General features: G+C 36.2%; 1 protein-coding gene across 1 annotated transcript in view; it reads right to left on the bottom strand.

The window, feature by feature from the left end:
• The window catches only part of LOC100368098 (E3 ubiquitin-protein ligase HECW2-like), an 85,126-nt gene that overhangs the window by 41,894 nt on the left and 27,733 nt on the right, over positions 1 to 15,499 (bottom strand). The window contains exons 3-8 of the mRNA XM_006824865.3: positions 14,209 to 14,316; positions 12,973 to 13,128; positions 11,968 to 12,137; positions 7,661 to 7,803; positions 5,096 to 5,199; positions 3,182 to 4,606 (exon numbers count right to left, since the gene is read on the bottom strand). Coding sequence (XP_006824928.2) covers positions 3,182 to 4,606; positions 5,096 to 5,199; positions 7,661 to 7,803; positions 11,968 to 12,137; positions 12,973 to 13,128; positions 14,209 to 14,316 — 2,106 coding nt within the window. The remainder of the gene's footprint in view (positions 1 to 3,181; positions 4,607 to 5,095; positions 5,200 to 7,660; positions 7,804 to 11,967; positions 12,138 to 12,972; positions 13,129 to 14,208; positions 14,317 to 15,499) is intronic.

Raw genomic sequence — 15,499 nt, 5'->3', positions numbered from 1 at the left:
ACTATCTCCACATACCATGTGCCATCCACTGTAGACTATCTACACATACCATATACCATTCACAGTAGACTATCTACACATACCATGTGCTACCCACTGTAGACTATCTACACATACCATGTGCCATCCACTGTAGACTATCTACACATATCATGTGCTATCCACAGTAGACTATCTACACATACCATGTGCCATCCACAGTAGACTATCTACACATACCATGTGCTATCCACTGTAGACTATCTCCACATACCATGTGCCATCCACTGTAGACTATTTACACATACCATGTGCTACCCACTGTAGACTATCTACACATACCATGTGCCATCACTGTAGACTATCTACACATACCATGTGCCATCCACTGTAGACTATCTACACATATCATGTGCTATCCACTGTAGACTATCTCCACATACCATGTGCCATCCACTGTAGACTATCTACACATACCATATACCATTCACAGTAGACTATCTACACATACCATGTGCTACCTACTGTAGACTATCTACACATACCATGTGCCATCCACTGTAGACTATCTCCACATACCATGTGCCATCCACTGTAGACTATCTACACATACCATATACCGTTCACAGTAGACTATCTACACATACCATGTGCTACCTACTGTAGATTATCTACACATACCATGTGCTATCCACTGTAGACTATCTACACATATCATGTGCTATCCACTGTAGACTATCTACACATACCATGTGCTATCCACTGTAGACTATCTACACATACCATGTGCTATCCACTGTAGACTATCTACACATACCATGTGCTATCCACTGTAGACTATCTACACATACCATGTGCTATCCACTGTAGACTATCTACACATACCATGTGCCATCCACTGTAGACTATCTCCACATACCATGTGCCATCCACTGTAGACTATCTACACATACCATATACCATTCACAGTAGACTATCTACACATACCATGTGCTACCTACTGTAGACTATCTACACATACCATGTGCCATCCACTGTAGACTATCTACACATATCATGTGCTATCCACTGTAGACTATCTACACATATCATGTGTCATCCACAGTAGACTATCTACACAATCATACTATCTGCCATCCACTGTAGACTATCTACACATACCATGTGCCATCCACTGTAGACTATCTACACATACCATGTGCCATCCACAGTAGAATATCTACACAATCATACTATCTGCCATCCACTGTAGACTATCTACACAATCATACTATCTGCCATCCACTGTAGACTATCTACACATACCATGTGCCATCCACTGTAGACTATCTACACATACCATGTGCCATCCACTGTAGACTATCTACACATACCATGTGCCATCCACTGTAGACTATCTACACATACCATGTGCCATCCACTGTAGACTATCTACACATACCATGTGCCATCCACTGTAGACTATCTACACATACCATGTGTCATCCACTGTAGACTATCTACACATACCATGTGCCATCCACTGTAGACTATCTACACATACCATGTGCCATCCACTGTAGACTATCTACACATACCATGTGCCATCCACTGTAGACTATCTACACATACCATGTGCCATCCACTGTAGACTATCTACACATACCATGTGCCATCCACTGTAGACTATCTACACATACCATGTGCCATCCACTGTAGACTATCTACACATACCATGTGCCATCCACTGTAGACTATCTACACATACCATATACCATTCACAGTAGACTATCTACACATACCATGTGCTACCCACTGTAGACTATCTACACATACCATGTGCCATCCACTGTAGACTATCTACACATATCATGTGCTATCCACAGTAGACTATCTACACATACCATGTGCCATCCACAGTAGACTATCTACACATACCATGTGCTATCCACTGTAGACTATCTACACATACCATGTGCTATCCACTGTAGACTATCTACACATACCATGTGCCATCCACTGTAGACTATCTCCACATACCATGTGCCATCCACTGTAGACTATCTACACATACCATATACCATTCACAGTAGACTATCTACACATACCATGTGCTACCTACTGTAGACTATCTACACATACCATGTGCCATCCACTGTAGACTATCTACACATATCATGTGCTATCCACTGTAGACTATCTACACATATCATGTGCTATCCACTGTAGACTATCTACACATACCATGTGCTATCCACTGTAGACTATCTACACATACCATGTGCTATCCACTGTAGACTATCTACACATACCATGTGCCATCCACTGTAGACTATCTACACATATCATGTGCTATCCACTGTAGACTATCTACACATACTATGTGCCATCCACTGTAGACTATCTACACATACCATGTGCCATCCACTGTAGACTATCTACACATATCATGTGCCATCCACTGTATACTTTCTACACATATCATGTGCCATCCACTGTATACTTTCTACACATACCATGTGCCATCCACTGTAGACTATCTACACATACCATGTGCCATCTACTGTAGACTATCTACACATACCATGTGCCATCCACTGTAGACTATCTACACATATCATGTGCTACCCACTGTAGACTATCTACACATACCATGTGCCATCCACTGTAGACTATCTACACATACCATGTGCCATCCACTGTAGACTATCTACACATACCATGAACTCATTAATTTACCCATTAAAATACCACACTCCATCAAGACAATTATAGATCTGCTTCATATTTGCAACTAAACATACAAGCTTCATTTTATGCTTTTTTCATAATGGATAAAAGCAATTTTGTTACAGCTAACATGCTTTTGTCCCATCAATTTCCTGAAATTTTGCAAAATTCAACCCTAAAAGCAGTTTTGCTTGTTCCTTTCTGGAGTTGTTCACTATTATACAATAAGTATAAATGAAGACAACGTAGTCAGACAGATTGGAGAATATTTATACATGTAAAACATTTATATTAGAAGAGACTGCACTGACTCACGAGTTTTTCATTTTAATTTTTCATATTTTATTTTATATTACACTTTATTGGTGTACACTGACACAAAGATGCAATAAAACAGTATCATTATTATTATTATTATTATTATTATTATTATTATTATTATTGACTTTATCATCTGCCATCCCCCAAGTCATAAACATAAAAAGGTTTTTACCTGTTCTCTTTCGTATGACTCTTCTTCTTTCCCATATCCGAGGACTGGAAGGATCCACTGAGTTACTGTTGGATGATGAAGTTGATGAACTACTAACATTCGTGGGTGGAACTGCTGCAGTACCAATACTACTAGAAACAACACTTGCTGTTGCACCACTGGAAGCAACACTTGCAGCAGCACCACCACTAGAAGCAATACTTACTGCAACACCACCACTAGCAGCAACGTTTGTAGTCACAGCATTGTTAGCGTCTGATTCTACAGCAGTATTAGAAGCAGACTGACTTGTTCTAGAGTTCGTAGAATCAACATCAACAGCAGGCTGCATATGCAGCTGCATCAATGTCTTTGAGTTGCTGCTTTTCCTCTGAGGCGATACACTTTGAGAGAGTGAGTGTAATCTATCTGGGCTATGATGAGTTGCACGTGGGCTAGATTCCCTTGATCGCCTTCTTGTGACCTGAGACGAAACTTGGAGTTCATTACCACCTGACAAATCCCCAAATGGTTCTGTGTTAGATCTTGCAGCCACATTACCTGCTGCGCTACTACTCTGTTCAACTTCATCTGTTTGTCTGTTTCTCAATTCGTCACCTATTTCTGTTTGCTGATTTGATGCAGATGCATTGTTAGATTGGGTGACATTTCTTTCAACTAGGCTACCATCTCGACAAACTGGCGGATTCTGACCATATATATTACTACCACTACCTAAGACAGATAAATTGTTATTGATGACGTCTCCTGAGAGGCTGTTATTGCAACTTATTGTTGAGGTTGGCATAGCAGACGATTGTGTTGAGGCTGTTTCTACAGCTGCAGGTCTGGAGAACACAAAGACATCTCCCTGAACAGCTGGTGGTGTTACTAAAATACTTGGTGATCCAGGTAATGTTCCATCATCTGATGTTTGTAATACTGTCTGCAGTGGGGGCTGCGCACCGTTATTATTCCCAAGTACATTTAAATCCCCATTCAGTCTCCTCGCAGCAGTATTTAATGAATTAGAACAGGCTATGCTTTGTACATCAGCAATGCTATGAGGCATGTTTCTCATCAGTTCATTGGTAGCTTGGGCAAGTTCTTCGTCACTCAGACTACTTTGATTGCTCATAGGTTGTGTAGGTGTTGGAGGTGCTACATTAGATGCTCCGTTAGCCACTCTGGCAGGTTCCACTGTCGTTCTAGGTGGACCAGAGCAAGTTCTCCTGACTGCAGCATGGCTGCTTATAACTGATGACAATCTGGAATTGTTTATTTGATTGTTTATTGCAGGTTGTGCCGCTATAACAACTGGTTCATTCTCCAAAGGTCCATTTGGTAGAGGATCATAATTACCAGGGTCTGATGGTTCTGAGTAAGATCTTCTTAGCAACTGTCTTCCTGACGCACTCAAAGAAGAAGGAGAGGTAGAGGAAATACCTGCGAGATGATAATATTAGGTAAAAACAACCCATTAAAGTAATTGCAGTACATAGTCCCTGTGAGTTATCCCTGTGACACATTGCTCTGCAACAGAATTAATTAAAAACAAAATGGCCACCAGTCGGCCATTTAGAATCAGATCGTCAAACCAATACATCTGTATATCTATGACATGATGTATGATGAATATACAAGTTTGAACATAATTAGACAAAGCATGTCAGAGATATGGCACGAGAACCGCATTCATTAAAACAAAATGGCCAGCAGTCAGCCATTTTACCTCTATCTTCTAAAGGAGTAAGTTTTTAATGTTTATTCAGTGAGTAATTGACCACTGTAAGAAACAGACAAGATCGTGTGCAAATTAATTATTAATTATGGTAAAAATGAACAAAATATTAAAGAATGGTGGATGGTAGATCTGAAGAAGTTAAAATAAACACTTGATCGTTTGAAATTTTATAATCACATTTGGGTACTTACTTTCATCATCTTGGTGTCTGTCAACTTCAACTTTAAATACAAGTTGTCCACTAATATTGTCAACTGGACTTCTTTTCATTAGGTTATAAGTCAACACGTGGTCTCTGAAAATGAAAAGTAAAACAGATTTAGATGTATAGACTGGCACAGTAGGTGAGAAGAATGGAATCAGTTTACATACAAATTTTACCACAGCAAGGAATAAAACACATGTGGTAAATCAAATTTGAGTAATATTTGCTTTGACGTCCAAATCAGTTAATAATGTAATCTGTAGTGTAGTAGCACGAATTCTGTGCTTTTTTTAATCATTTAAAGCACTACTTTTCTGGCAATATCAGGGTGGTATTTCTATTACGTATGTTGCGATTAAATGTTGCATTGGAGGCCAGTCAAAACAAGCAAAAAGGTCAAAGCAGTGCCTGCTGGTAAATGTGTGATTTCAAGAAATGGTCTTGGTTTCTAATTTCCATCAGTATTATTTCCAACTTGTTTTCATCCATTGAAGAAGTCAACCACGGCCAATGATACCAATACACAGGGTCCCTGCCACAAGAGAAACAGGATGTGCGTACTTTTTTCAAATCACCTGATAATAACATAATACATGTGCCAAACGTTTGATGTTTGTTGTTTTGAATTCACATAATGAATTATAAATTTTGATTTTTAATAGGCATGTTGATATAAACATCACGTACTGTAAGAGATTCAAGGCACAGAATGGCTGTCCAAACATTGGAGAAAATAAGCATTAGTATTCCACTCATAGTAAAGCTGCAACATATTTTTATTGAACGGAGAGATGATAGTGAATAAATTTACAAATCATAACTTATGGTAAACACTTTCCTGCATTTTATTCTGATGGTTTTCTGATTCTATCATTTGGGTTTTAGTTTTTTAAACAAAATGAAAGAAATAATTTTGTTTCCATAGCAATATGGATTCAAAAATGGCATCCATTTTGTGAAAAACTAGATGACTTTAGAAAATTTATAGTCATTCTGCCCCATTTGCTTTGATATTGAAGGATATTAGGATAGACATGTGACAAAATTCTTTTTCTCACTATGATACATTCAAAATTTTTAAATGTTTAATTTGATTATAAACTTAATGTTTAATATCTTTTATACTTTTTGACTGAAAATAATATTTATCATACATGTATTACACTTACACTTACAAGTGTTATTTTCAATTTAACGTATCTCAACTATTCTGATAGTTTTTGAAGTAGTCAGTTAAAACATATCCTGTCACCAAAAAACAATACTGTGTTCATTAAATTTTCTTTTTTGAATTTTTAGAGTTCAAAAGCATAGATAAAACACCATTTTAATGATACAACCTTGAAACAGCTTTCCCAGTGCGAGAATTTGATAATAAGGATTTAATACTATTTCTTTGTTTTCTTTAATTGTTCAACCAAAAGAGTGCTATAAGAATCAGAAAAGAAAGCTACAATGGACCACTTTCTGGTTTTAATTATTTGATTAGGTCAATCCAAGTTACTGACGCAATCAAATGCCTACTAATCAAAAGTTTGAAATCTACCATTTCTCACAAATAAGAACTGTTGAGTAAATAAAATACAAACAATCAGCATCATTAAATGGCATTGACCTTCATACTTGTAAAACTATTGTCATTAGGTAGGAGCAGTTAGGGTGATTCATTAATATTTGATTTGAATTTACTAACTTGTGAGATTAATATAAATGTTCTTCCTACATCTATAATTCAGCAGATTACACAGTGACATCCATCCTTTACTAAAACAATATTTATATAATTACGTATACTGTATTTGTTATGGTACTTGACAAAGAAATGTGCCCAGTAGAATGAAACTGCATATGTAATTTAAAAATTTAATTAGAGTACACATTCGGAAAATAGCAAAGTCAGAAAATAAAATTATCAGCACAGACTATTACTAGTTTTAGCTTTCACTCTTTTGTTAAATCTGATTCTAAAATTATTGATAAGATTATTCATAATTGATAATAATCATGTCTTACATAATAATTACTAATAATCATGATATATTATTATATCAATAACTAATAGATAACATATAAACACAAACAGGAAATATTTCTTGCAACTTAATTTTATGAGAAAACGCATTCAAAGGAATAAATTATATTAATAATTAACTGAACCATTTCAATTTCGCAAATAACAAATGTATTGCTGTGACAAGACTGCCAGATTTCCAAATAAAATAATTCAAATTACGTGAGCAGCCCACTGAGGTTCAGTAGGAATATGGTTAGAAAAGACACATGAATTCAAATCTTGGTAATTCCAGAGAGAGTAGCTCCCTAGATGATCCACAGAGCAGTGAAATATATCATAATATATCATCATTCTGAGCAGAAAATGCAAACCCAGGATGAAAATGGAGATGGAAACTATACTTCATGTAAACTGTGGGAACACACCCACTTATTGGAAAGTCAATGTACGTAGCAAGTTAGTCAATAAACCGACAAGAATACATAAACAAAACCACTACGTGAAAGAATAACGAGGGAGGGAATCTAATGTACTCACCCAAGATGAACTCGTTCGAGCAGTCGCTGAACTGGAATGGTCAACTTGCCTAAAAATCTACTAATGATAGGTCGGCTTTTCACGAACTTGTCCTTGACATCCATTTCCAGGACATCAGTGGGCAGTGCCTGGAATTGGAATTCCTGAAAAATACGGACAGAAGGTGATGGATAATTAGATCCAGGACAGGAAGGAGGTGCATTTTGAAAGGAAGAATAACCGAGCGTGCAACCGCGAGCTGATATATCCTGTCTTGTATATATTTTAGGGAGAGTGAAACGAGAACAGAATGTTAAACAGCCTGACTGCTACAGGTATTATCCATCCAGTGTCTCATTAATACAGAATGAGTTATAGGTATCTATACAAATGATGCTGCTATAAAGCAATGAAGCGCGTGATTGCCATGGGACATATTCACATGTTAATGTGAATAATGCTTGAATTTAACTCATAATCCACATATGACCTTTGTATATTTCACATTCGATCATCAACAGGCATGTGGTCATTATGGGACATGTGACTGTGAAATACATTCATGCAAGATATAATCATAGCTTATACATTCCTATAATGAAAAAAAACAACCTATTTTGTATTCAAAGCCAATATTGACTGAAAGATTTCATCTTTTATACGTAGTTGAGAGCACAGCAGGCAAACACATTTACATCTTCCACTTTACATGCTTTATTTTCATCTCTATAGCTGTGATTGTACAACACCTTAAGCTACACTGAGATGACCTTATAGTTAACAACTGTATATCTCCATGGGTGATTTGAAAGACTAGATGACACTACGTTTCAGTCACTGCTGCTGTCACTATCCATCCATCAATTCACTTTTCAGTAACTGACATATGTTATATTATTGGTCTTTATCATTAAGTTGTTAAACAATCAAGGATAATTTACCACTGTTAGTAATCCTTACAGGCATTGATTTCTTGTTTCGTTCATACATGTACGCGCAGAACGTATTATCACACCTTTCCATGTGTAGGAAATGTTGGCTCTAAGCTTTTTTAGAATCCTGCAGCTAGATTTAATGTATCACCAATGGACACGGTATATTTGATTGAGTAGGACTGCTATCACAATGAAGGACTTTTATGGATAGTAGATCTAACTGAGAGCACTAATTTTAAGTGTCAATAAAATTGAGCATCAAGTTGGCTGATTTATCTTGATAAACTTAACACTTTTTTCACAAAGCCACACTCTTTGAATACATAGAGGCAAAATTTCAATCAGCACTGATATTTTTGATGAGAAAGTCCCCTAATGATTAGGTTTGAATCAATTAATGACAGTTAATAATCCTCCATAATGAATGAGCATAATGAAGACTAAAATAACAAGGTCAACAATGTTGCACTTCACCATTAACCTCAATATGGCCAATACCATGGAGTATGAAAGAACCATCATCTGCTGCAACATGGCCAATACCATGGAGTATGAAAGAACCATCATCTGCTGCAATATGGCCAATACCATGGAGTATGAAAGAACCATCATCTGCTGTAATATGGCCAATACCATGGAGTGTGAGAGAACCATCATCTGCTGCAACATGGCCAATACCATGGAGTGTGAGAGAACCATCATCTGCTGCAACATGGCCAATACCATGAAGTATGATAGAACCCATCATCTGCTGCAACATGGCCAATACCATGAAGTATGATAGAACCCATCATCTGCTGCAACATGGCCAATACCATGAAGTATGATAGAACCCATCATCTGCTGCAACATGACCAATACCATGGAGTATGAGAGAACCCATCATTTACTGCAACATGGCCAACACCATGGAGCATGATAGAACAATCATTTACTGCAACACGGCCAATACCATGGAGCATGAGAGAACCATCATCTGCTGCAACATGGCCAACACCATGGAGTATGAGAGAACCATCTACTGCTGCAACATGGCCAATACCATGGAGCATAAAAGAACCCATCATCTTCTGCAACATGGCCAATACCATGGAGTATGGAGAACCCATCATTTACTGCAACACGGCAAATACCATGGAGTGTGAGAGAACCCATCATTTACTGCAACATGGCCAATACCATGGAGCATGAGAGAACCATCATTTGCTGCAACATGGCCAATACCATGAAGTATGAGAGAACCCATCATTTACTGCAACATGGCCAATACCATGGAGTGTGAGAGAACCATCATTTACTGCAACATGGCCAATACCATGGAGTATGATAGAACAATCATTTACTGCAACATGGCCAATACCATGGAGCATGAGAGAACCATCATCTGCTGCAACATGGCCAATACCATGGAGTAAGAGAGAACCATTATTTACTACAACATGACCAATAGCATGGAGTATGAGAAAACCATCATCTGCTGCAACATGGCCAATACCATGGAGTATGATAGAACTATCATTTACTGCAACATGGCCAATACCATAGAGTATGAGAGAACCATCATTTACTGCAACATGGCCAATACCATGAAGTATAGATAACCCATCATTTACTACAACATGGCCAATACCATAGAGTATGATAGAACAATCATTTACTGCAACATGGCCAATACCATGGAGTAGGAGAAAACCATCATCTGCTGCAACATGGCCAATACCATGGAGTAGGAGAAAACCATCATCTGCTGCAACATGGCCAATACCATGAAGTATAGAGAACCCACCATTTACTACAACATGACCAATACCATGGAGGAGAGAACCTTCATTTACTGCAACATGGCCAATACCATGGAGTAGGAGAGAACCATTATTTACTACAACATGGCCAATACCATTGAGTATGATAGAACGATCATTTACTGCAACATGGCCAATACCACGAAGTATAGAGAACCCACCATTTACTGCAACATGGCCAATACCATGAAGTATAGAGAACTCACCATTTACTGCAACATGGCCAATACCATGGAGTATGAGAGAACAATCATTTACTGCAACATGGCCAATACCATGGAGCATGAGAGAACCATCATCTGCTGCAACATGGCCAATACCATGGAGTATGAGAGAACCATTATTTACTACAACATGACCAATAGCATGGAGTATGAGAAAACCATCATCTGCTGCAACATGGCCAATACCATGGAGTGTGAAAGAATCATCATCTACTGCAACATGGCCAATACCATGGAGTATGAGAGAACCCATCATTTACTGCAACATGGCCAATACCATGGAGTATGATAGAACCATCATCTGCTGCAACATGGCCAATACCATGGAGTATGAGAGAACCCATCATTTACTGCAACATGGCCAATACCATGGAGTATGAGAACCCATCATCTGCTGCAACATGGCCAATACCATGGAGTATGATAGAACCATCATCTGCTGCAACATGGCCAATACCATGGAGCATAAGAGAACCCATCATTTACTCCAAAATGTCAACATCAATGAGTATGATAAAACAATTCAATCATTTAATGCTACATGACTCATACTATCGATGATGGCAAAATATTTCATTTCTGCATCTAGTTAGAGAAACTGAGAATCTTAAAGTGTGTCCCGCAAATAGAAAAGAGTCACTCAGTGAAAACTAACCAATTTACCAATTTAAAACACTGAACAAAGTTTTGACAAAAAAGACATGAAAATTTACATATGACTACAGAATTAGATCATGGTTTTAGTAAAATTCCACATACGTTTCACAATGACCCTATTTCATACATAATTACCAGCACCAGCATGAAGTTGCACACAGGTAAAGCGTTCAGTGCCATATGTGTACATGTATGAGTGTGTATAAATGTACCCAAGATATTACCAAGGAAAAAAGTAGATTTCCAATTGGGCTAGCCATTTTAAAAAAGAAGTCAAAATAACCATTTCTACCAAAAAAAGACAAAAAATATTTACTTAAAATTAGAGAAAGTAAGGTATTGTCACAAAATGAACAAATCTGACTAAGACCCACTCAAGGTGTCATATAAAATATTGAAGCAATTGGGTTAGCCATTTACAAGAAGAAGTCGAAAATAGGACTTTTTATCAAAAAATATTCATCAAATTCAAAGATATTATCATGAAATGAACAATCTGTGAAATGTACCCAATGTATATATACACCAAGTACCAAAGCAAGTGGACTTGTTGTTTTCAAGAAGAAGTCAAAAATGTAAAGTTGACACGGACGAGCGACAGACAATCAGTAACATGAACAGCTCCACTCTGATGACAGCAGATGGAATTAAAAATGTACTCATCACAAGGCATATTAGCTCTTTGATCAAATGTAAATAAATGTGTTTACCTCTCCATGCCATACAGGATTGGTAGTATTCTCAGCAATAGATGTCCTACAGTCTTGACCATGGTGGGCAAGGGTTGGAAAGCTAGCTCTCTTGCCTGGCTGTACAGATAACTTAACGTATGGATCAGGATTGAAAAACATGCCTTTCTTGAGGGTTCGTGCATGCATTTCTGCAATTCAAACAAATAACATAACAGAACTAGTACAACCTTGCCCACTGAGAATCTGGATTAATTAACATACAAACTTCAGGATGGATACAAACTAACAATGTACTCGCCACTTAGTACCAATCTATTAATCCTTTGAGCAATATCATTTTTTCAACAGTATGTTTTATGCATCTTTTCTATATTTTGTTTTGATAATTTTGGACCAAACTAAAGTTACAGATATTGATCAACATTTAAGTTTTATTTTTAGGAGATAAAAGTTGACTTTAGCACTTATATAAAATTCAGTGTCTGTAATTAACAGACATCTGTTTTACGTTAAAGATTGTACAATGTATATATTTTACTGATATCAATAAACCATTTTCCATGCACAGAGAGGCTCCTGTTTTGCCTGAAATCGAATGTAAACAAAGATCATAGCAGCGTTGAAGCATTGCATGGAATTCAACATTCGCAAAAGTAGTTTTTGGATATTTCTTTCCTTAATAACGTGCTATACACATGATAGATGATAGTCAGTTTTAATGAAGGGTACAAAATGTATCTAAACGCTGTATTGACATTCAACTATAAAAAAAGAAATTCCAGTTTAAAATTAAATCAATCTGTTTTAGTGGCAGATGCAGGGAAACACCTATTAGAACTCACTCCCTAAGCCAATTGTAAAAAAAATATTAATCCCTACATCAAAATCAACAAAAAACATACTTTTGCAATCACTCCACCATTTTGCTTTCTTTTCAGCTATTCTTTTACTACCCTTTTGTAATCAAGTTCAACCCATATGTAATGTTCTTATAGTAAAGTTACACATCATTACTGTTCTTACCTGATATTGTGAGAGTAACAAGTCGAGAACTTTCATCGTCAACCACGACATGGTTTACCAAGGAAGTCCCTAGATTCTTGATTGTGATGGTAGGTGTAACAGCACGTAGTGATCCACTAGCACCATGATAGTATTTGAAACACACCTTAGTTATTGCTATGGAATAAAACGCACATTTTACTCAAAACAAATTCAATTAATTTAAGTTAATGAGGAATATCATACTGTAAATCACTTGCAAATTTCCATGAATTTTTGTAGCAGTGAAAATTCATTGGGGTCATTATAAAAGACGGTCATGATGAGTTTTGCGAAATTGTGTATGCATAAAACACCATCAATTCACACACCATTTATGGAGTATTTTCAGAGCTTGATGGTCTGTGTAGTTCAATTTACTTTCAATGATTCATAATGAGTTGCATGCAAAATATTTTTTTCTTGGACAATTAAAAGGTCATGTTAATGTTAAATTATTGACCTGATTGTGTAACAAAACTTGTACATGTAGGTGGTATACAAATTGCAATACGTTATAATCAAATATGCATGTCTTTCTACATTTTACTAGTGAATAGTGAATTCTTTTTTTAAGTAAATAAACACTTTCTCAAAAAAATTGCAATAAATTTAGAACCATTACAAAACGTTTTAAAATACTGTAGAATACTTTTTATTTTCGCTTGGAATTTATTTTCGCTATTTTCGCTAAAGGGATGATTCCGTGAAAATAAAATCCAGTGAATCTACTTTTTTTCCTATATTTCACATTAAACTCATCAAAAATCAGTGAAAATAAATTCCATACAAAACGCCCAAAAAGCCTTTTCAGTGAAAATTAATTCCAGGAAAAATAAATTATTCCACAGTATAATGAAGAATATGTGTAACAAAAATCAATTATATTATTTACTTGGAGTACAGTTGACCACTAAAATTTCATACAACTTTAGCTTTATGCTGTTGCACTTTAAAAATGCGTTATATAAAGACTGATTTATTTATAAAAATAGTAGGCAGATATAAGAACTCTGCTCGAAAAATTAGCATATTAAGCTGAAAGGTATGCAGCAACTGTAAATGCATTTATTTTCACTGATATTTTGAGCAATTTCAATGAGTTTTACCATTATTCTACATGTTCACTTTGAAGCGAGAGGGTCAGTTGGCGTGCGCAGGTGACGACTCCCCTGTTTTAATTTAGAGAATGGATATGTACAACATTCATGTACTTACGTTCAGTAAAATGGGGATCAGGGTCAATGACCCAAACAGTCTGTCCTTTATGATGTCCATGCATACCCCTGTTTTTATAATCCCAAAAATTACCAGCATTGGCTTCATCTGCAATCAAAACAGAATAAGAAGCAACTTTAAATAGGTGTATGTAGAGAAGTATCTTGAAGTTTCTGGCTTTTTCTTTTTAATGACACTAGATGGACATCCAGAAGCATTACAGTATTAGTTCACCATTTTTGTTTATCAACAGAAAATACAATATGACAGGGATTGTTGTTGTTCGTGCTAATCATCAATGTTGCACCTCAACAGATCAACTGAAATCAATCACACTTGCTGTTTACATGTACAACTGAGTCTTTTCTTTGAAAAACACAAAAGTAAGTAGATATGACTTGCAAAAAAATCCTTTTTTTAATTTAACTTTAACAAGATATAATTTTCGATATATTATGCATATTCAATACACTGGGGCATGGGAAAACAAGCAGCCTCTCCACTGAGATAGTTCCGTTGTTAGCAATGCATATTTCAATTAGAGAATTGAAAATAAAAATGAACAAATCTGAAATTGGCTGACTAGAGGTACCTATATGTATAATATCAGAGCCATTAAATTTGCAGTTTTCAACAATAAATCAAAAATGTCACTTTTCAGCAAAAATGACAAAAATATTCATTAAAATTAGAAAATTGAAGATATCATCATGAAATGAGCAAATCTGAAAAAGTTTATCTACAGGACCTTCATGTATAATATAAAAGCAATCAGACTTGTGGCTTGTAACAATAAGTCAAAAATATCACTTATTACAAAAATATTACAACTCTAAATTAGAGAATTGAAGATATCATTATGAAATAAACAAATCTGAGAGAGTTCCACCTGTAGTACCTATATGCATAATATCAAATTAATCGGCCTTGCGTTTTCAAAAAAAATTTTAAAATATCACTTTTTACCAAAAATGAAAAAAAATATTAGAGAATTGAAGATACATGTATCATCATCAAATCATGAACAAATCTGAGAGAGGTCTACCCAAGGTACATATACACCAAGTATTAAAGAAATCATGCTTGTAGTTTTCAAGAAGAAGTCGAAGAAGAAAAAATTGATGCGGACAACGATGGACAATCACTCATATGATGAGCTCCACTTGACAGAGTCGCCAGCAGAGCTAAAAAAGAATTGACTATGTTGGTCACTAGAGGGCGCTCACTTATTTCCTCAACATGAGTTGCAGTACATGAAAATAACTGGAATTCTCCAAATTGCAATATAGTA

The sequence above is a fragment of the Saccoglossus kowalevskii genome, chromosome 7 (assembly GCF_978046115.1).
Source record: "Saccoglossus kowalevskii chromosome 7, keSacKowa6.1, whole genome shotgun sequence".
In the NCBI taxonomy this organism is placed as follows: Eukaryota; Metazoa; Hemichordata; class Enteropneusta; family Harrimaniidae; genus Saccoglossus; species Saccoglossus kowalevskii.
The sequence above is the reverse complement of the archived record's forward strand: the minus strand, read 5'-3'. Positions and strand labels throughout refer to the sequence as shown.